At 46.8% G+C, this 23569-nt stretch overlaps 1 protein-coding gene across 1 annotated transcript; it reads left to right on the top strand.

The window, feature by feature from the left end:
- The first annotated feature begins 1093 nt into the window (after positions 1 to 1093).
- On the top strand, positions 1094 to 21930 carry HINFP (histone H4 transcription factor). Its single transcript, XM_066606122.1, has 9 exons — positions 1094 to 1411; positions 5278 to 5504; positions 9645 to 9756; positions 9857 to 10009; positions 11634 to 11711; positions 13717 to 13837; positions 15760 to 15898; positions 17845 to 17969; positions 21123 to 21930. Exons 1-9 carry the CDS (start codon positions 1234 to 1236, stop codon positions 21340 to 21342), a joined length of 1353 nt encoding a protein of 450 aa, XP_066462219.1. The 5' UTR covers positions 1094 to 1233; the 3' UTR covers positions 21343 to 21930.
- Positions 21931 to 23569: the final 1639 nt, after the last annotated feature.

Raw genomic sequence — 23569 nt, 5'->3', positions numbered from 1 at the left:
CTGCTGAGCCATAAACGCTGCATATTAAACTTGGTGCCACACGTTTATAGCGGGTCAGACAGCAGACTACCACAGAGATGGCGCCACTCTGCTGTTCGCTAAAACGGTAAAAAAAATCCCTACATACATAGTGACCCGTCCGCGAGGAGACCCCCGGAGAGCGCAGCAGCAGAGCCCCCGGAAACAGCCGCACTCAGATTCAAATACAGTTTAAAAAAATATAATACAAATACGATTATTTTCCCGTGCCGCCATATTAGTACCAGTAATACCGCAGCATGGCGAGCGCTCCGGACTCAGAGAGATATCACTGGGTTATCTGTGGGGTTACGTGTGAGATTAGTGCGCTGTGGGGTGCACACATCCCGCACCGATATGAACTCCATTATTTTAAATGGGGTCACACACGAGCGATTTTTTTTTTCTTCCTGCATCGCAACAGCGAGATGCGTACAAGTGCGATGCGATGTTCACCCACTGAAAACAGAAGCCGCGGTGGAGGATCCCTACTTCTTTGAAGCGATGTGAGGTGGTTTTACGCCTCGTATCCTCAGCGACATCGCATGTTGGCGAGCGCGATATTGGGCCAAGTTTTACAGTCCAATTTCGCACTCGCCAGTGTAAAATTAGCCTATCTGTTCCAAGGGAGTTATCACTGTGTTATTTGCGGTCTTACATAGGACTGCAGGTGCCATCCACTACATTATCTGTAGGGTTACATAGGACTGCAGGTGCCATCCACTACATTATCTGTAGGGTTACATAGGACTGCAGGTGACATTCACTACATTATCTGTGGGGTTACATAGGACTGCAGGTGCCATCCACTACATTATCTGTGGAGTTACATAGGACTGCAGGGAACATCTATTACACTGTCTGTGGAGTTACATAGGACTGCCCGTCACATCTACAACATTATCTGTACCCAGAGAGTTATCTATGGGATTACATGGAACTGCAGGTGACGGTTGATGTTTCCGGGGGACTGTTTATGATGACGCACCGCTTCCTTGGAGAAGGCGCGATACTTCCGTGTTATGGTTGTGAGGGGCTCTTGGATTGGTGGAGCCGGTGTTGTGTCACGTGTCGCTCTGTCCGAACGGGTGCCGTGATTGGACATACTTGTGTAAAAAGCGAGCATCTGATTGCTTTAGTGCTGTTCTAACAGCGGTGGAGGGGGAGAAGGTCGGTTTGTGCCTCTGCCCGCGGCCGGTGTGGGCAGCTGCTGTCATGGCGGACAGCGGGGTGACAGGCAGAGGGGTGAAGCGCAGTGTCAACGTCCTGCTGCAGTGTGAATGGGGCTCCTGCAGCTATGTGGCTTCCAGGATGGAGGAGTTCTGCACTCATCTGTCCGACCATCTGGGGGCCCAGCGGCTGCGGGCTGCGGAGGAGAGCGTGGACGGAGAGGGTGAGCGCCTCCTGGACCAGGGTACTGCTGTGTGGGGGTCCCTCCAGGGTTGGGGTGCTCCCATGCTGGGGTCCACCTGTGCTTTGTTCCCCCCGGGTCAGGGTGCAGCAGTCCCCACCCCCTCGGATTGGGGGGCGCTGGGGCTGCGGTCCCCCCAAGAGTCTGGGTCCACCGCTGCTTTGTTCCACCCAGGGTTGCAGTGCTGTGGTCCCTCCTCCCTGGGTTGGGGGGCGCTCCAGTGATGGGCTTCTGCATAGTAGGGTGCTGTGGTCCCTCGCCCCCAGGGTCAGGGGGGGGCGGGGCCGCTCAGCATTGCTGTACCATTGGGGGTGGAGGCGGTCTGTCATGGCGGCCGGGGGGTGGAGGCGGTCTGTCATGGCGGCCGGGGGGTGGAGGCGGCCTGTCATGGCGGCCGGGGGGTGGAGGCGGCCTGTCATGGCGGCCGGGGGGTGGAGGCGGCCTGTCATGGCGGCCGGGGGGTGGAGGCGGCCTGTCATGGCGGCCGGGGGGTGGAGGCGGCCTGTCATGGCGGCCGTACACATTACAGGAGTGTCAACCTGACCTGATGTTTTTGGTGAGGCCGAGTGATCATTTAATGTCTCCTGAGTGCCTCTTCAGTCAGCTGACCAGCGGGGTCTTCAGTGGTCCGATATTGACGACCTCGTGGTTAGTTCAGTCCCAGAAGAACCCTTTAACCCCTTCCAGCACCACAACATAAGGTCACCTCCTGGCGGGGGATGGGTTCCCACAAATGGACATTAATGTACCTGCTATGTTTGGCGCGGACTCAGAAGCCATCCATAGTGGGAGCCGGCAGTGACTGACAACCGACCAACCGCTTCAACAGCGGGGATCTATGAAAACGCTGATCCCCACTGTTAACCCCTTGCGTGCGGTAATCTATGTTGATAATGGCATATAAAGGGTTCACAAAGAAAGCAGCTCTTCACCATGTAATTGCGGAGGGCTGATGGGTTGCTCTGGCAACCGTACGTGGTGTCCGGGTCTAGCATGGCCTATGACTGCTATGAATAGCGATAGTACATTGCAGTACAGAAACACTGCAGTGTATTGTCAGAGCAAAACATTGTATCACAGATGCCGACCCCCTACCTAGACATAAAAAAATATTTGTTGTCCTTTTTGTATATATTTCTTCTCCCAAAAACGCAGTTAAAGTGATCAAACATCCATGTGTGCCGCAGCTGAAGCCTTCCACAAATGGCCGCAATCGGAGCTCGCTCAGCTTACTGTGCGGTCGGTCCTGAGCGGCACGTAAACGGTCGGTCCTGAGCGGCACGTAAACGGTCAGTCGGGGGAGGCACCCCCATGATGCAATCGGTAGCCTTGGCAGCCCGGGGTCTAGTGAAGGCTCCCAGGACTGCCAGGTATCTTCCCATACTAAGCCCACAGGATAGGGAACAACCTGCTGTTTGGTGGGGGTCTCGCGGAACGGGACTCCCTTGCCCCCCCCATGCTGCTTGTCACTGCCGTGACTTAATCTTGTGGATAGAGAATAATTAATCTCAGTACAACCCCCTTTTAATATATGAACTTAAAAAATACAATGTACTGCAATACTGAAGTATTGCCGTATGTTGGAGAAGCAATCACAAATTCAAGTCTATGGGGGCAAAAAAAAAAAGTAAAACTTTAAAAAAATTTGAAAAATATAAAAATTTTTTTTTTAAAAGTTCCTGGTTTTCCCACAAAACAGCTGACAATAAAAAAAAAACATAATTGTCATCGCTGTGAACGAACAAGCCCACGCTATCAAAATGTCACTTTACTTATCTCACATGGTGAACACTGTCAAAAAAACAAAAAGCACAACGCTGTTCTGTTTGTTTTTTTTTGTCCTCGTCCAATAAGAACTGAATGAAAAGTGATGCGCACCCAAAGATGGCGGCAATAAAACCTCCAGGCTGTCCCACAGCAATACGCCTCGTGCAGCGCCGCAGATGGAAACATGAAAAACTTATGGGGCTCCGAATGAGGAAACAAGCAGTTTTTCATTTAATAAAACGTACCGTATATACTGGAGTATAAGCCGAGCTATAGTCTGGTGTATACTAGGTAAAATAAAATCCTCCATACTGTGCGACAAGCTGCTTGAATTCTCCCCGCTGTCATCCCCCGCCGTCCTCTCTGCTTGGCTCTGTCAGTGCTGTGTAAGTAAGCGCTGTGATTGGATTGAGCGTCAGCCAATCACAGCCGGCGCTCGATCCAATCACAGCGCTTACTTACATAGAACTGACAGCAGGGGGTTTTAAAGCCAAGCAGGGAGATGACAACGGGGAAAATTCTAAAGCAGCTTGATTGGCTGTGAATGATCAAGCACTGGCTGTGATTGGCTGACGCTCGATCCAGTCACAGCTCTTACTTACACAGCGCTGACGGCGGGGGATGACACAGCCGAGCAAAGAGTACGGCGGGGGACGACAGTGGAGAAAATTCAAGCAGCCTGCCGCACCGCCACTGGAGACAGACGCCGGCTGGGAGGAGAGTATGGAGGTTTTTTAATTTTTTTTATTTTTTTTTAAGCCTTCCCTCACTCGAGTATAAGCCGAGAAGGGCTTTTTCAGCACAAAAAAATGTGCTCAAAAACTGGGCTTATACTTGAGTATATACAGTAAGTAAAATGTAAAATTGGGTAAATGTGGTCGTGGCGCTGACCTGTAGGCTGAAGCTGTGTGCCCTTCACCATTAACGCTGCAGTGGCACATTGTGGGGCTTTTTGCATTACTCCCTGTTAAACATTTATTTATTTATGTTTTCCAATGCTTTATATGGCATACTGGTTCCAGAAACCCCAACGAGCCCTCCGGCAATAGCAGAATAAAAAAAATAGTTCAAGTCCTTGGAACAGGATGGGGCGAGCCGGAGGATCAGCTGATCGGGGAGGATCTAACGACTCTTTGGTAGACGGCTCACATAAAGGCTACGGCTGAAGCTTGGAGCGCCACCAAGTCTCTGTAGGCTGGAAGTTTATGGTGTTTCCACACATGCTGGAAGATTCTCCTGCAGATCACTTGGTACCCTGTTTACCTGAAAATAAGCCCTAATTTACACTACAGTAAAAAAATAAATAAATACATTACCCAGCGGGCTTGGTCCAGGTCCCTACCGCTGCTCTCTAGAGGTTCGGCGTGGTTCCCGCAGTCCTCGGCCGCTCGTACAGCATCACTTCCTGGTTATGGGATTCATAAATCCCACCTTCAGGAAGCAATGGCTGTGATTGGCTGAGCAGCGGTCAAAGAACCAATCAATGCAGTGCTGGATAAACCAATCACAGCTATTGCATTGGTTTATCCAGCGATGCATTGATTGGCTGAGCAGCGATCGAAGAACCAATCACCACTCATGAGCGGCTGAGGACAGCAGGAAGCGCATCGGAACTGTAGAGGGCAGCGGGAGAGATGTGAACCAAGCCTGCTAGGTAAGTATAATAAGACCTAGTATGTCTTTTGGGGCAAAAATGAATATAAGACAGGGTCTTTTTTGCGGGGGAAGCACGGTAGAATCTGCTTGTAACACACGGGAATCTTGTTGTGGATGCGCTGAAAGGGGTGAAAACCGCAATAACAATTCGAAGAAGCGATCCACATGCCGCACATTTTAAATACTTTCTCGTGCCGTTCTTTCTGCCGCGTGCGGATGGGATTTGTTACAATCTCCTCCGTTTTGCTGCTACTGTAATAACATGGATTTTCTGCCGCGTGTTGTCCACATGTGCCCGTACTGCCAACCTCTTGTTGCACGCCGCGGTGTAGTGTATGGGCACTGTAATGTGACCGGCCTGCCCTTGCGTCGCCCGGCTCGCAGTATTAGGCGGTGTATTTTATTAACTCCTCCTTCTCTTGCAGACGAGTTTTGCTGCTTGTGGCAGGACTGCGGCTTCTTCTCGCTGGATAGCCAAGTAGAACTTTTCCGCCATGTTTATTTTCACTGCTACCACACAAAGCTGAAACAGTTGGGGCTGCAGGCGCTACAGAGTCAACCAGATCTCATTCCGTGCCAGCTGGACACGCAGAGCCGAAACATGATCCCGGAGCTCCAGGAAAGCTTCCTATGTATGTGGGACCAGTGTGAGGTGAGGATCTGTACCGCGTAATTCTGCAGGGCCGTGGGTGACTGTCCTATCGATATACGGTACTGTCGTCTTCATATCTCCCCTCGCTGTCTTCACTGACCCCCGGTCGACAGGTTATGTAACCCAGGTCAGCTAGAATATTAACCCATTCCTGCCCCAGAATTTAAGGTCTGCCCTGGCTGGGAAACCCCAGCCTCTCTCTGCAACAGCAGGGATCCGTGCGCACACGGATCCCTGCTGTTAACCCTTTATATGCTGCCATCAATGTTGACCGCAGCATGTAAAGGGTTCACTGAGGAAGGGCTCACCCTCTGTGACATCATATGGCTATGTAATCATGAAGGGCCGATCGGTTGCAATGGCATGTGCTTGCTATAAACAGTGATAATGCATTGCAGTACTTCTATTATCAGTGCGATTATAACATTGCAAGTTCACGTTCCTTACAGGGAAGGGAAAAGATGAGGGGAAAAAAACTAACTTTTTTATGGGCACTTTACCCTCTTTTTTTTAAAAAAATGGCAGAATTGATTTTTATTTTTTTTTTTTCTCCCTGACCTCTCCAAAAAGTTAATACACTTTATGTAATATGTTATATGTATCCAAAAAATGTTACCGATTACAAACTACAGCTGGCCATGCAGATAACAAGCCCTCATACGGCCACGGCGACAGAAAAATAAGTTATGGTTTGTGAAAAGTGGAAATGAATATAGTCGCGTCCTTTGGTCCAAAATAGCCTCCCTCACTAAAGGGTTAAAACCACTGACAGGGGAAATAAATAACACTGATTATCTGGTTAAATGATGCCGTTGGCGGGTGGCATATTCGCCTATTACTCTCCAGCTCAGTGTTAGGGTAACACCGCTTACAGCATCAATCAGGTCCACCCCAATGCCCTGTTACCGGCGGTAAAGAAAAAAACACCACACACAGAGGTCTGGTATAGTTCTTCACACGGGGAGTAACTGCGCACTTTATTATAGATTACATGGGGCTTTATACCCCTTATCACGTCATTAGAAGTGTGTAACTGTTCTTATTGGCCCAAATCCACCGCATAACCATATATGTGATGTCCGCAGTTCCGCCAGAGGCAGTGTTAGTCATATACGTAGTTAAACAGTCGTTATCTTGATAAGGCGCTTCTGGTAGCTAGCTTCTGTGCAAAAGAATCATGTAGTCACTTCTGGGAAAACAGCCAAGCAGGCAGTCTGCGTATCCAGTCCTTCTTCACCCTCACCCAGTCCCTGGACACATCTCTCTGCCATGCAACGCCTTGGCATAATATCTAATCAAGCTTCAGTAAGGTCCATATTAAGTTTTTTTTATTATAGCATTGCATAGAATTAGCATCTGTATAAAAAGAAAGACCTATAACAATATACATATCCGTATTTTCTACCTACATACACATGTATTTCCCTCTCATCAGTACTATGGAGCAATTCCAGCAACGTAATTGGTTCTGATTCACAATTCCAGCAACCTGATTGGTTGTTTGGATTGTCTGATTCAACCTGATTGGTTGTTTGGGCCAGGGTAGGGAGTAAAAGGCTAATATGCGATCTGAGCGACTGTGACAAGCACCAAATTGTGATGTGTAGAGGACTGATTGGCGTGTCTCCAGAATGGCTGGCCTTGTAGGGTGTTCCCAGTATGTAGTGGTCAGTACCTACCAAGTGGGCTCCGTGCAAGGTCAATTGCTGATCTGGCGACAGGGTTGACCCCTATCCATTCCAAAAGCGCCTACAATAGGCATTTAGGCATCAGAACCCGACCCTGGAGCAATGGAAGACTGCGGCTGCCCTGATGGATCATGTTTCTCATCATGTCGTTGGCCGGGTGGGTCTCTTACTTGGAGGGAAAAATGTGATTGTTCCCAGCGAGAGAAACCAAGTAATCTTGTAGATATACCTTTTAATGGCTAACAAACATACATGATGTTATTGCTAGGCTTTCCAACCAACGCAGGGTTCTTCCTCAGGCTAAATGAAAGGGATCCGAAGATTATCTATCCGAGGCACAGACATGGTGTGATTAATATGCAAAAATACCAGAACAGGATGAGCAGAAGAGTTAATGGCTAATTAGTCCACTGATAAGGGATGTTTAGGTTTTATGGTCTCTAAATTGGTGTTAGGGGTCACCAGGCCAGCATGTTATCTCTGCTATAGATTTCTCATGTTCTCCACTGATGCATGAAGCCCCCTCCGGGGCTCATTCCATTTTTGAAAGTATCAATTATAGTTATAATCTTGTACTCCCATAATCTTCTATGACGCAAGGATTGGAAATTGCCTTTAAGTATAATAACTTTCAATTACTCCAATACATAGATAAGGAAGGAAACAATCGTGTCCCTCTAGTAGTGACCTACAATCCACAGCTAGAGGTACTAAGGAAAACCGCAAAGAAACTCCATCATACCTACACAAGGATGACCGTCTGACCACCATATTCCCGGACCCTCCGCTTCTGTGTTACAGGAACCTCCAAGTCTGAGGAACTTTATAGTCAGGAGTGCATTACCCTCTGACACACAAAAAGAAACTTATCCCTGCTATGTAAGGAGCTGTAAGACCTGCTGACATGTATGGACCGCGGACAGGATACATAACCCCAACACACAGCAGGACTATAAGATCCCTGTAATGTAAGGAGCTGTAAGACCTGCTGACATGTATGGACCGCAGACAGGATACATAACCCCAACACACAGCAGGACTATAAGATCCCTGTAATGTAAGGAGCTGTAAGACCTACTGACATGTACGGACCGCGGACAGGATACATAACCCCAACACACAGCAGGACTATAAGATCCCTGTAATGTAAGGAGCTGTAAGGCCTGCTGACATGTACGGACCGCGGACAGGATACATAACCCCAACACACAGCAGGACTATAAGATCCCTGTAATGTAAGGAGCTGTAAGACCTGCTGACATGTACGGACCGCGGACAGGATACATAACCCCAACACACAGCAGGACTATAAGATCCCTGTAATGTAAGGAGCTGTAAGACCTGCTGACATGTACGGACCGCGGACAGGATACATAACCCCAACACACAGCAGGACTATAAGATCCCTGTAATGTAAGGAGCTGTAAGACCTGCTGACATGTACGGACCGCGGACAGGATACATAACCCCAACACACAGCAGGACTATAAGATCTGGGGACATTCACATGTTCCTTGTCTGATGTTGTATACCTGATCCAGGGCAGTAAATGTCCTGTTGGGGGGTTTATGTTGGGGAAATGGGGCAAAAACTTAGTGAGGATGAGATCTCATCGCCACACGATTAAAGAGAGAAAGACAGAATTACCTGGGGCTGAACATTTCTCTAGTCACGCACACAACATAGAACACATGAAAGTTATTATACTTATTGGCAATTTCAAATCTCAGTGTCATAGAAGAGTTTGGGAGTACAAGTTTTATAGCTCGTTGATACTCTTAAGAACAGAATCGGTGGAGAATATGAGAAATCTATAGCAGAGATAACACGCTGGCCTGGTGACCCCCCCCCCCCCCCCCCCCCCCCCAAAAACCAAACTAGAGACCATAAAACTTTCACATTCCTTATCGGTGGACTAATTAAGTATTAACTCTTCTGCTCATCCTCTTCTGGTATTTTTTTGAGTGCAAATTAATCACACCATGTCTGTGCCTTTTTCAAATATATATATTTATGCCTCTTTGGATCTATAGATTGAGGAAGAACTCTAGGTAGGTTGGAAAGCTCACTATAACATGTATTTTTGTTATATCATATCTACAAGACTACTTGGTCTCTCTTGTTGGGAACAATCACATGTTGCTCTGCTGCTTTAACGGGATACCAAACTTTTTTTTTTCTGTTTTACCTGGGGAAGAGACAGCATTGTGATGCACTATGAGAAGAAGACAAGCCAGCGGGGCAGTGTGATGGGCGATGGGGACTTGGGTCCTGGCGTCATGTGGATGTGACATGTACCATCTACCATCTATCTATACATTGTACAGACAAGTATCCATTCATTGCAGCATCCTCCTTTTTTTTTTTTTTTTTCAACGATAACTGTGAATTAAAGTGGATTTCTAACCTAACCATTAATCCCTTGACTTGCCTTTTTCCACCCCTACAATAGAGCTCCTTTGACAACGCTGAATGGTACTACAGACACGTGGACTCTCACGGTCTGAGCGCGGAGTATGAAGTCGCCGGTAAAGAGAACCGGGTGCTCATGTGCGGCTGGAAAGGTGAAGTTACAAGTATTCCTCTCCTGCCCTGCTTAATGACTCCGTATGTCGCTATATCTGGACCCGCTCAGTTTATTTTTCTCCCCCTCCAACCTTTCAGACTGTGACTGTTCGTGTAAAAGTCGATGCAAGCTGCGTGAGCACCTGCGCAGCCACACGCAAGAAAAAGTCGTGTCCTGTCCGAACTGCGGGGGCATGTTCTCCAACAATACGAAGTTCTATGATCACCTCCGACGGCAAACCTCCTTAGATCGTAAGTCCGCCGCTATGTTTACTGGCACACAGAGAAGAAGCTCCTTCCAGAGAGCGGCTCTCCGGTACGGCTGTGTTGCTTACCGTTCCTCTTGGTTCAAGAGATATATAAAATGTGTTTTGTGGCCGCCCAGTGGTTGTGATCCTGTTGGGATTCGCTAGCGCAGGATAGGTGATACCCCAACAATCGGTAGAATGGAGGTTCTGAGCTCCGCTGGTCCTCTTCACTGCACAGCTGCAGCACGGAAGAGCTTTAATGAAACTGTGATGTGCGTTCAGCCCCATAGACACGGAATGGAGGGGTGATGAGCGTTTGTGACCGCTGCTCCGTTCATACTTCTCATAGGCCCCCACTCTAGTGCTCATGGGGGTCATATATTTATTATGTATCCAGCCTATAGGTAAGAATGGAGCTTTAAAGGTCCCACAACAAAGGGTGAATTTGTCGCAAGGAAAATCTGCAGCGTTTCTGTAATCCGTTTTAGAAATCTGCGGCTTGTGCTGCGGATTATCTGTAATCTCCGCGTGCAAATCTGCTCTCCACCACAGTAGCTGCAGATTTGAATATGCTGTGGATTATGGAACGGATTTCTACCTCTGTATTAAAGGAGTTGTACCAAGATCACAAGTAATGACCTACCTACCCATAGTATAGGCGATAACTTACTGATCAGTGGGGATCTCACCACTTAGACCCCTACTGATCACAACGGGGGTCTTATATTCCCCGGCCTCTTCACTGTAGAGTTACGGCACCCCCGCAGTGCGGAGGAGACTGAACGAGGCGCTAATTGCGCAAGCATACTGTGGCTTCATTCCCTTTCGGTGGTAAATGCTTCATACGTTTTTACGTCTCTGCAGGTGGAGAAGCTACAGTAACGGGCAGAGGGGGACACGGGACCCCTGTTCTCTGTGGATCGGGGATAACTTGTGATCCTGGTATTATTCTTTTAATGACTGTGGCAGAAAACTGCAAGTTTTCTGCAACAAGTCAGCTACTAACATTGACCTGCTATGGAATTGGATTTTGCACTGCAGGTCAAGTTGCACCCTAGTTTACTGCGGATTATTTACGCACATGGACTATCTGCCCCGTGTGAACATGACCCAAGAGTGCTTGACTCCATGTGTAGTTCCATATGCATGCTCAGGATTTACACAGACAGAAGTACGCTCCCTACAAACATACATTATATACACAGTTGGCACATACAGCGTGCCGACCCATCGGCTGGCTATAATCCAGTTTAAGGGTCTTCATACACATTAGATTTTATCCATCCAAACCCGCTGATTACGACTCTCTAACTTATTTGAGTGCACCTTTTACCTGTCAGATGTTGGGGGAAGGAAGGGTCGGGGACATCGAATTTCAACGCCTGATCGTTTTGTTCCCTGGGACATAACATGCTACCAGAACGGTCTGCCTCAGCAGAACATGCATGTGTTTTAGGGAGGTAAGCTGCAGTCAGACTTTCCTGTGGATGGGCCAGCCATGGAGAACAGCTGTCGATGATAAATCATTGGTCCCACAGTTGTTGAATGTGTACATCGGCTTTACCTGCCCCCATTATTATTTGCTACAGCTATACATGTGCTTCCATGTCCACTTCTTGCCTCTGCAGAACATCGCTTCCAGTGCACTCATTGCTCCAAGAGATTTGCAACAGAACGCCTGCTGCGGGACCACATGCGGAACCACGGTACGTTTTGTTAGATTAGTGATCCTTCTGTGTTTCTAATGTTAGCAGTAATGAGGCCCATGAAGGAAATATTCTACAGAAGGGATTCTCAGAGTCAGTTGTACCGAGTGCCATATTGTAACCACTTTTATGAAAACGTCACTTTTAGAATACGGCAGTTATCATGGAGCCACAATTGGAGGTAATTCCGATTACGGCATTTAAATGGCCCAACAGAGGGAGGCGCTCCCTCTGTATCCTGAACGGCTCCTGCAGTGAGATCGTGGGCTGCCCTCTGGGTCTCGCAGCAGCTTGGGGCCTTATCCAGGGCTGCCATGTATTTCTGCATATTAAGCCCTGCCTGTGGCCTGTGCGTGTCAAGGCTTAAAGGGGTTGTCCTGCGGCAGCAAGTGGGTCTATACACTTCTGTATGGCCATATTAATGCACTTTGTAATGTACATTGTGCATTAATTATGAGCCATACAGAAGTTATCAAAAGTTTTTTACTTACCTGCTCCGTTGCTAGCGTCCTCGTTCCCATGGAGCCGACTAATTTTCGGCGTCTAATGGCCAAATTAGACGCGCTTGCGCAGTCCGGGTCTTCTTCTTTTCTCAATGGGGCCGCTCGTGCAGGATGCCGTCTCCGTGTAGCTCCGCCCCGTCACGTGCCGATTCCAGCCAATCAGGAGGCTGGAATTGGCAATGGACCGCACAGAAGCCCTGCAGTCCACCGAGGGAGAGGATCCCGGCGGCCATCTTCAGCAGGTAAGTAAGAAGTCACCGGAGCGCGGGGATTCAGGTAAGCGCTGTGCGGATTTTTCTTTAGGTCCCTGCATCGGGGTTGTCTCGCGCCGAACGGGGGGGGGGGGGGGGGGGTTGAAGAAAAAAAAAACCCGTTTCGGCGCGGGACAACCCCTTTAATATAATGCCTGCAGAGATGCAATGTGCTGCAATACTGAAGTACTTTAGAAACGATTGCAAGCTCAAATTTCCCATGAGGACTTTAAAGGGGAAAAAAAAAGGAAAAATGATACGTTTTTGTCATTTTAAAAAAAGAAAATAGAAGAAAAAATGATAGTTTGTATTCCTGCATCCATAGAAGGCCAATTAATGAAGATAATGTATCATTTATCCCACACGCTGAACGCCATTTGAAAAACAAATACACAATGCCAGAGTTGTGCTTTTTTAGTCACACTATCTCTATGAAAAAAAAAACGTTTTAATGAAAAGTGATAAAATCATAAATAACCCAAAATGATGATAATGAAAACTACAGCTGTAAAAAACGAGTCCTGGCACCACGCCATCGATGGGAAATGAAACGGTTATGGTGGTCAGAAAATGGCGACAAGGGGTATTCTTCTTCTTTTTTCTTTTTTTTTTTCTTTTTTTTAAATTTATTTCTTAATTAATGTTTTTTTATTTTTTTTTTAAACTAGTGCAACAAAAAAAACTATAGAAATTTGGTATCACTGTAATCGTACCGAGCCGCAGAATTAAGATAACATGTTGTTTTCATCTCACGTTGCATGCCTCCAAAAAAAAATGAGAAAATTGTGTTTTGGGTTTTCTATTTTTTTTTTTTCTTTTTTTTCTTTTTTTTTTGTTTCCCTCTTCAGTCCACTTAAAAAAAAATTCTTTTTCTTTGTTTTTGTTTGTACAACTCAACCTGCAAACAACAAGCCCAATGGTTATGATTCCTCAAAGAATGAAAAACAAAACATCCCTGGTCCAGGAAGCCTCGGGGACCTCTCACACGTGTGGACTATTTCTGCTCCATATTCTGCATGGATACATCAGGATTTTTAGAAATATTCTGCAGATGTGAAAGGTCCCGAAAGTCCTGCTAATTATACGAGTGGCATGAAGGGGAAACGGCTGACTGTAGTTTCTTTAACCTCATTCAGAACGGTCTGGACTGCCCGGCGGTCCCTAAGGCTTCGGTGTTGTCCTTGCTCAGCGCTGTATAACCTGAGTCCCGTTGCTACGATGTCCTAACCATAACTCTGCCTTGTTTTGCAGTGAATCATTATAAGTGCCCCCTGTGTGACATGACCTGTCCACTTCCTTCCACCTTACGGACTCACATTCGGTTCAGACACAGCGACGAGCGGCCATATAAATGTCAGCATTGTAACTACAGGTGAGATATCAGAGGTGAAACGTTACATCCCTGCTGGAAAACACCCTAAACGCAGAAGGCAATAATCCGGTAACTGCACTATGGACGCCGCTCCTGGCCGTTCCGGCTCTGTACTGGTTACCTGCTCTTAGTACCGGTATATGAGGCACAGGAGAGGCGGGTGGAGGCGCCGCTTGTTTCCAGCAGTCTATAGACTTTAATGTTCTGCCTGATCATGGTGTTGAGGTCACCCGCACATCGTAGTGCTGCTCACTGTAAGCTGGACATATCTAGGTAGTTCCTGTCTGACCACAAGGCTACGCTGACCGTATTTTTCTAGATTTTGCATCATGACTCTTTAGAGGGAAGCATGTAAGAAGCTTCTGGCTGAGATGGCCATCTTCTTCTAAAGCCCACGCCATCCTAGAAACCTGTTTTTGAAAACATTGGGACAGATTAACTGTTGAAAAGTCAGCAGTCTTCTGATGCAAATTTTGCCAGAAACTGTTGATTGTGCTTGCACCAAATTTTGGTTCAATTTTTGGCGTAAACTAAAATAATAGGTGCCTCTTCTTAGTTCAGATTTGCTCAGGGGAGCAGCTGAAACAGCTGTGGTTTGGGTGAGAGAGGGACTAGTGGGGAGGAGAGAAGGACTCCGCTGTGTTCACCTCTGAATTGCAAGATACAACAAGTACCATTACATGAAGAGTCCACAGTCGACAAAAGACCACAGAGAATTTTTTTCTACGCAGTACCAGAGAGACTTATGGGGACTTGTTTGTTTGTTTGGGTGTTTGTTTGTTTAAACGTCTTCAGATGAAGAAAATGTAACAAAAGTAATTGAATCCAAAAACAATAGGTGGTATAAATCTGGCTGGACAGTGTAAATGTTCAACAGAGTCACCAGGGTAAAGGCTGATCTACACACCAAGATTATTGCTCAAAATTCATCCAAACGACTGCTTATAATCAATACGCGTTGCGTGTAAACGTGCGCCCACCATGCATTCTTCAGCTCAGCATAAAATCCGTTGTCGCTGATGAGAGAGACGGCAGGCTGTGTTCTCCGCGGGCAGTGCTGATGGCATTGTATGCAGCCGGCAGAACAAAAGTGGTGTATTTAGAGAACAGACCACCCGCTGTTCTCTAAATACATACAAATGAAGCTAGTTGGCTACTAATGGGGTGATTAGGCTATTAGTAGTTAATGCAAAATGATTGCTCAAAACTGTCATTTTCGGACAAATTTTGAGCGATCCTCTTTGCGTATAAATGGACCCTATCTCTGGAGCGTTTTAGGTCTGTCTAGGCGGTTTGCACGATCTGTTGGCCCATGTTCACACTGGGTGGATTTGCCAAAAATTTGAAAATTGTTCTCAAAATGTTTATAAGCTTTTTGTAAAATGTTTGCAAGTAGATTTTCAGGTTTTTAGCTAAAGAACCCCCAGATCCTAATGAACTGTGGGGCCCCTTACATACACTTCTCCCTAAAGTCTGCACTGTGTTTTTATTATTTAGCAATGCATTATAACATTTCATCAGTAACAGAGAGAACAGATTGAAGAAATCCACCTGGTGGGAGAGAAGAATGACGGCAAAGTTCATTACGTAGCATTTAAAAATAGGGATGCAGATCCCAACCTCGTGTTCTGGCGGTTGTGTTCCATTACTGGAGTATTTTTTTGTCACCTTCTCCTACTCTTGATACTGCAGTGCAGAACAACCCGGTCCGATGACATCACAGCGCCCCACTGGATTCTTGTCTACTTCTGTTCCTAACTTAAAATGTATCTGAAAGCGAGGGGAAAACTGGCTTCCAAAAAAAAAAAGTGTTCAACATAAGTCAACTTTTACTGCACTGTGAACACTGTTAAAACAACCCCCCCCCCCCCAAAAAAGGGAAGATTGCGTGTAATTTTTTTTTACCCTTTTGTTTCTTGTAGCTGCAAGAATCTGGTGGATCTGCGGAAGCATCTGGATACACACAGCAAGTTACCTGCGTATTGCTGTGAATATGAGGACTGCAACTTCAGCGCCCGCTCCCTCTGCTCCGTCAAAGCGCATTACAGGAAAGTGCATGAGGTGACGTCTAATCACTACCTAGATAATTAACCGTTTAAGGTAGAGATAATTAGTGTAGAGGGTTCAGTGCGTTCTTTTTTGTTGTGTTTTCCAGTGGCAGTGGGGGCAGGAAGTGCGTAACACAATAAAACCGCACTCGTCACGCTGCTCCCCCGCTGCCGCTCCTGTCCTCTGTTTACTGTAGCGGCGATGTGGGTTGTTTACCCATGTGACCATAGGAGGCCGGACAAGGACCTGACTGGGTGACGTCGCCTGTCAGATGCCGTGACGGCAGTACCAACACGATGTAGAAGTAATAACCTAATGACCAAATAGTTCTTAGCTTTTCATCATGTTTGGGTTTTTATTCTTCATTGGTACCTTTTTTGGGGGTTCATATAACTTTATTTAGCTGTTGTTTTTATTTAGTAATTACCTGCTGCTCCTCACCACCATCTGGGGAAACTCCTATCAAGGGAATTCTTATTGTATGTGTCGGTGGGAATACAAATTTTTCTTTTCTTTTAATGATATTGTTTTTGGGTACATATAATTTGACTAATTTTTAAGTGTTTTTAGGGAATCTGGTACAAACCTCACAATTCATTATGACCCACATTTAAAAACTTGTCCACCTCTCAGGATCCCCACCAATCAGCTGTTTGCCAGGCCTGCTGGACGCTTCACCTGTAGTGCCGCAGCACTGCTTGGTATTGCAGTGAATTCCATGGGAGGTGTTCCTGCATTATTAAGCCGGGCCACTGCGGTACGGACAGAGCTATCTGCTTTCAGCTCTGTCTGCAATGTCAGCGGGGCGTCCGATATCAGCTGGTCAGCAAGGATCCTAAGCGGCAGACCCCCACTGATCAACTATTGATGGAATAATCTGAGGACAGCTCACCAAGAGTCCCATGTAGCGGAGGTGCTGCGGATTGTTGGCAGCAAAACATTCCATCGGTGCAGATCTTGACTCGCAGTTGGCTGCATCGCTTTTTTTTTTGTTTGTTTGCTTCATTCACCCCACCCCCCACTACTACTACAACTTGGGTTTTTTCCCCCTCCACTATTTGCATAGAAAAAAACAAATACACTTTTTTTTCTTTTTTTTGCACATTTTTCCCCTATTTTTTTTGTTCTGTTTTTACACTTTTTATATCCCTGTAGGGAACAGGAACCATAACAGCTATGATAATTGCAGACTTCTGTACTGCAATGCCTTATCGCTTACAATAGCAATCATAGCCATTAGCAAGCTAGAATACAGTATCTGGCGTCCTGTTGCCAACACAACCCATAGGCCCTCTATGAATACATTGTGGGGATCCGATGACATCACAGACTAACCTTCACATTCTATGAACCCCTTACATTCTGCAATCTACATAGGATGCGTCATGTAGGGGGTTAAAAGCGGGGATCGCTATCCCCTATGCTCCCTGGCTGTTCCAGCGGGAGTCCGGCTCTCAGTAACAGCCGGCTTCCGCTGCAGGATAGTTCGGGCTCAGCTTCTGATCCCACACGATCCACATGACTTCAGTTTACATCCTGTTGCATTAAGTACCCCGCGGTCAGGGGTTAAACAGCCGGGATCAGAGGTTTATACCGTGAAACCTCTGTGAGGCGACCGCCTAAAATTGCATTATGAAAGTTGCTCTTCAAGGGGTTCTCTCCAAGATGATGGGCTGTATGTATACTATATGGTGGAACTGAAGATCAGGAAAGCAGTGCTCCTCACACGCTCAGGGGAACCTGTATGATGACCAGAACAGTCATAGCTGCACCTCCCGCTGCGGTGGCTACAGAACTTAACTGAGAAATGTCCGGGGAAAAAACTGTATACTTCTTTACATCTGAGGACAAATGAAATAAAGATTTACATTTTTTGATATTTATTTTGTGTTGTGGCCCTTTAACTGCATTGTGTACATTTTTTGTCTTCCTAAACAGAATTTTTTTCTCTTTCCCAGGGGGATTCGGCTCCGCGGTACAAGTGCCACGTGTGTGAGAAGTGCTTCACTCGGGGCAACAACCTCACCGTTCACTTGCGTAAGAAGCATCACTTCAAGTGGCCGTCCGGACACCCGCGATTCAGGTATCTTATGATGTAATCTTACTGTTAAAGGCGTCTTGCGTGGCCGATAGTCACCCAAACAGTTCATCGGTGCCAATCATCAGACGGTGTGACAGTCGGCGATAACTCGGTTAGTTGTTGCTGATCACCTCTTACGCTGATCTAAAATTGTTGGCAGCGGATCCATCCGTGTAAAGCGGCTTCTGCACGTTTGTAATGGGAACGGTGTGCGAGGAGCGATTCACAACCACCGTTACATATAAATGCTGGTCTTCGGAACCGGACGGACTCATTCCTGACAAATCAACACTTCTGCAGCGCTTCTGTGGACCCAATGCACACTTCTTTAAATGCCTCAAGGATTTGGACCTTTTTTTTTTCTCTTCCCACTTAGAAAAAAACTCATAACTTTTCCTATTTTTTTCTGAGTCCGCATAGTCATCTTTAGGCTTGTTTTTTCCAGACAAGTTATTTTTCAATGGTGCCATTTAATGTACCATAGAATTTTTTAAAAGAGGTTTGCATTACGTTGTATGTCGGGAGGAATTGAGAAAATGCAATTGTGCCGTATTTGGGGAGGTCTCACTTTAATAGCATACACACTATGGCACAAATACATTTACTCTGTGGGTCAGTATATGCAAAATTTTATGCCCCCCCACTCCCCCCCCCCCCCCCCCGCCTTTTTTTTTCTGCAGGCATCCTATTAAGCCCTGCCTCAGGCCTGTCTAAGTAGGCAGAAATACATGGCAACCATGGGGGCCTTGACCAGACCCCACGTGGCCATGAAACCAACATTCCATGATCTCATCACGGAGGAGATGGACGGGAGATTTTCAGGACATTTAAATGCCACTGTCAGAATTGATGGCATCATTTAAATGTTTACGATTTGGAGTTACCTTTTGATTGCATCTGGCTGTCAGCTGTCAAGGTTCAGCTCCATACAAACACCGCCCACATCTGACATACATGTCCATCGCGTTTCACCAAGGCATCCTGTCATCAGTTGTGCCCATGCAAACGTCTTGACAGGTCTACACATGGGTCGATCAGCCGGTAGTGAAGGTACCTTTTAATATAATTGTCAGTAGCTGCATCAGAGAAATTCATGTTTTCATCCCCAGTGCATGCCACCCGCTAATGCCCTACAGGCGGGACTGAGTCCTCTGTTGCTCTCCCTCCCTATATACAGCAGTGATTGACAGCTGTGGTATCCAATCAGGAGACTGCTACAGCTGTTAGTCCTTGCTGTAGAGCATCTGATTGGACAGAGGAGAACATTGGAGGAAGAAGTCCCACCCCCGCGGAGCACTTGTAGGTGCATGCAGGAGGTTAAAACATAAATTGCTCTGTTATTTGGCTACTGGCAGCTTTACTAAAGTTCTGCCCCCCACCCTTACGTAGATCTGTCAGCAGACCCGTCCCTTAAAAATATTTCCATGCTATTTTCGCATAAATAAAATGTTTGAAGTAGATGAAGTAAGTGGGTCAGGTTCTGTCATCGTGTCTATGGCCCATGAGGCTGCTGTAAAGCAGATCACTAAATGCTGTTACCTGTAGCTCAGATGGCCGTTCCCAGAGTCCTGTACAGACAACAGAATAAATTCTACAGTTCATAAACCTTTTCCATTTTTCTAATCTGCATTACTTCTATCTGGTTTTAATTAGTTAAAAAAAACATTTACGTAATCCTTCCCTTTTTAATAGCCAGTCGCGGGGCCGCTTGGCAAAGAGCAGTGAGTAATCACAGCATATACAAGCATTCTCTTCAAATTGTAATAGTAGCCATAATGACTGTTAACCATCTGTCTCCGCTATATACACCAGTCGGCAATGACATTAAAACTAAGTGGAGCGTATAACTGATATCTGCTGTTGGGGAGGGGGGGGGGGGGTCTATTAGGCAGAAAGTGATCGGTCGGTCCTTGAAGTTATTTCTTGCGCACAGGAAAAATAAAGGATCTGAGCAACTCTGACTGCCCGAATAGTGATGTGTAGCTGCCTGGTCAGGGCATCTCTAGGACAGTTGGTCTTGTGGGGTGCTCCTGGCATGCAGTGGTTAGTAGCTACCAAACGTGCTCCAAGGAAGGAGAACCGGTGACGGGGTGATGGTTGCCCAAGGCTCATTAATGTCTGTGGGGGTGATGGACACCCGTCTGTCTGATCTCACAGAAGAGCAACTGTAGGACAAACTGCAGAAAAGTTCTTGCCGGTGATGGTAGAGAGGTATCTGATCACTCAGAACATCACAGCTGGCTGTATATGGGGCGGTGTAGCCACAGACCGGTCAGAGTGACCATATGATCTCTGCCCACTGACAAAAGCACCTACAGCGGGCACATGAGCAGCAGACTGGACCGCGGAGCAATGAAAGAAAGTGGCCCGGTCTAATGAATTAGGCTTTACATAATGTGAACAGTCGGGTGCATCACTTACCTGCAGATGAGATGGCACCAGGGTGGTAAGAAGACAAGCTGGCGGGGGCGGCGTAATGGGCAATGTTCTGCTGGCCGCTTGGGTCCTGGCATCATGTGGGTGTGACGTCTACCTAACCTTGTACAGACAAGTCGTCATCTGCCCCCCTCCCTTCGTGGCACCAGGATTCCCTACTGGCTGCGAACCCTATCAGCAGGAAAATGCGCCCGGCCGCACTGTGGGAATTGCCGAGGAACATACCGAAGAACTGAAGGTGATGACTTGTCCTCCGAAAACCCAGATCTCACTCCAGGTGTAAGAGATAAGTCTGATCCATGGAGGCCGCACCGCAGGTGGCGCAGGACTCTTCTGAGGTCTTCTGGAGTCCTTGGTGGTTCAGAACAGTTTGGGTGGTATAAGTTGGGCATACCCAATGTCAGCCAGGTGGCTTCAATATTATGGCTGATTGGTGTGAATGTAAGATATGGAATTTTTAAAATGATAGCAGACGAGGGCGACTGAATTACTTGAAGATTCCTAAAATGCTAATTATTTTACGTTGCTTTGGAAGGGGCTTCTGACCTTCTGCATCTGGCGGATCAATGCTGAATAAATGCCCTTCTGCAGCAGACTGTGATTCTGATTTACAAGGGAGTCAGATGCGATTGATTGGCCTTCATCTTTTATGTATAGATACATTGTAATGTAAGGACGGAGCGTCATCATATATCTCCTGTTTGTGTTTCTCCGTGACAGGTACAAGGAACACGACGACGGCTTTCTACGATTGCAGCTAGTGAGATATGAAAGTGTCGAACTGACAGAACAACTGATGAAAGAACGGGAGAAGCAGGGGGGCCCCTTGGATGACGCCCCCGCCTGCCTGGTCTTAAGTCAAGGAGCGAGCGGCGGGTCTGATGGAGTAGATTATGAGAGGACTGCGGTAGAGAAGGACTACAGGTTGCTGTCAGAGTGACCGCCTGCTGCCTAAAGACGATGCTTCTGAATCAGTGGTTCGCGGATTGAACGTCTTTCTTCAGAGATCGTAAACTGAACACCTTCAGAACGCCCCGTCCTTCCGCTCGCTCTCGCCCCAGCTCAGTATCACAGAGTTGATACACAACTTCATGTCACTCAAGTACTTTATTCAAGATTCACTGCAGAAAAATATCCGTCTGTTTGGCCCTTTTCTCAACCGGTAACGACTGCACTTGGCCGTAGAGGTCCAAAGACCAGAACTCTAGATGCCGCCTGCCAATGGCTGCGGACGTGGAAGTAACGGGAACCGTCCAACTGCGTTTTCTGCTCCGTGATGAAAATCTTGACTGCTTTGAACAATTCACCGTCACTTATTAGTGAACTGGCCCCTTTAAATTGACCTTTTTGACTGGTTTGCCGTAAACATGCCAATTTATTACACATTTGTACCCGTGGACTGGATGCTTGGCTAAATTACCCAGACTGGCAGATTCTTACGATGCCGTGACTCCGTCATTCTGTTCCTTTTTCTGATCGACGTCTTTCATTTGCAGCTCAATTTGTGTAATAAAATTTGGCGGGTGTCTTCGTTCTGGTTTAATTGAAATCGAGACCTTTAGTTTAACGCTACTTATAACCAGAATATCGTCCTTTAACCCCTTAATACCCCAGGACGTACAGGTGCAGCATAGGGATTGTGAACCAATCGTGCTCCATACAATGCAGCTGTCTCTGATAGATGACCCCCCCCAGCAACAACCCCACTGAGATCATCCTGATTGTGGCTGTTAACCCTTTAAATGCCCTGCTCGGTATTCTGGGATCTTGATTTGCCATGCTGTTAGACAATCAGCCTCGGGCCCGGGGCTGCCATGGCTGATTGCCTATCAAGCCATACTTGTGGCTTATCCTGATAGATTGCCTATCAGCACGTGGTCTAATACAGAACTTTGGCATTGCGTTATACTCTGAGCGATCAAATGATCACAGCTTCAAGTTCTCTGGGACTGAAAAAAAAAGTGAAAACCTTAACTTTTTTTTTTTTTTTAATTTTTTCTAAAGGTAAGAAGTTTTTTTTCAAAAAACCTTTTTCAAATATTTTATAATTACCCTCCCCCCCCCCATCCCGAACACATTTGTTATCTATCTGTAAGGCCCAATGGCCACGGGCGGGCCGGAGCCCGCAGTGGAATCCCATCCTGCTTACCGGTGCGGTAAGCCGGCGGTGTCCACACATACCTCTCCACTTCCAGGTTATCTGTACTGTAGATGGTCAGCACATACATGTGCAGTATAGATTTTTTTTTTTTTTAATCTCCTGCTTTCCTGCGGCCGGTCCGCAGCGTCTGCTGTGGATGGGCCGTGGTTCGGACGGCTGCCATTCTCTTCAATAGAAGCCATCCATTCTGGAACCGCACAAAATGAAGAGTGCTGCGATTTTGTTTTCCGGACTAAAAGGTCCGCAAACCAAATCCGCATGCTTAAATCATTTGCAGACGCCCATGCTCCTCTATGGGCGGCTTCATTTGCGTATCTCCCGCGTGGAATCCACAGATCAATCTGCCCGTGGACATTGTGCCTTAAAGTAATGCATTATTTTCTTTCTTTTTTTTTTTTTTCTTCCATTTACTCCACTTAGAAATTCCTTAAAAGTTTTTCAGTAGAATGATAGATTGGTAGAGTTAGAAGGGACCCCCAGAGTCATCGGGTCCTCCGGGGTCATCGGGTCCAAGCCCATGCTCAGTGCAGAATTCACTAAATCATCTCAGACAGATATTTGTCTTGCCTCTGACCTCTTCCATTGAAGGAGAACTCCCCACCTCCCGTGTCAACCTGTTACACGCATTGATTCTCCTTACTGTCTAATATCTAATTTGTGTCCCCCCCCCCCCCCCCCCTTTCAGTTTCATCCCATTGGTTCTAGTCTTTCCTTGTGCAGATGAGAATAGGGCTGATCCCTCTGCACTGTGACAGCTCCTCAGATATTTGTAGACGGCTATTAAGTCTCCTCTCAGCCTTCTCTTCTACAAGCTAAACATTCCCAGATCCTTTAACCGTTCCTCATAGGACATGATTTGCAGACCGCTCACCATCTTGGTAACTCTTCTTTGAACTTGCTCCCGTTTGTCTTTTTTAAAGTGGGGTGCCCAGAACTGGACACAGTATTCCAGATGAGGTCTGACTAAGGAAAAGTAGAGGGGGATAATGACCTCATGTGATCTAGA

Source organism: Eleutherodactylus coqui, chromosome 6, assembly GCF_035609145.1.
Source record: "Eleutherodactylus coqui strain aEleCoq1 chromosome 6, aEleCoq1.hap1, whole genome shotgun sequence".
Classification (NCBI taxonomy): domain Eukaryota; kingdom Metazoa; phylum Chordata; class Amphibia; order Anura; family Eleutherodactylidae; genus Eleutherodactylus; species Eleutherodactylus coqui.
This window is presented reverse-complemented; position numbering and strand designations above follow the sequence as displayed.

What these genes read in the sequence shown, in the direction of transcription:
- HINFP (XM_066606122.1), top strand. Translation starts at nt 1,234, where the DNA reads ATGGCGGACAGCGGGGTGACAGGCAGAGGGGTGAAGCGCAGTGTCAAC. An exon ending in GTATGTGGGACCAGTGTGAG is followed by an intron (nt 5,505 to 9,644) that starts GTGAGGATCTGT and finishes CCCCTACAATAG; the next exon opens with AGCTCCTTTGACAACGCTGA. An exon ending in GGACCACATGCGGAACCACG is followed by an intron (nt 11,712 to 13,716) that starts GTACGTTTTGTT and finishes CTTGTTTTGCAG; the next exon opens with TGAATCATTATAAGTGCCCC.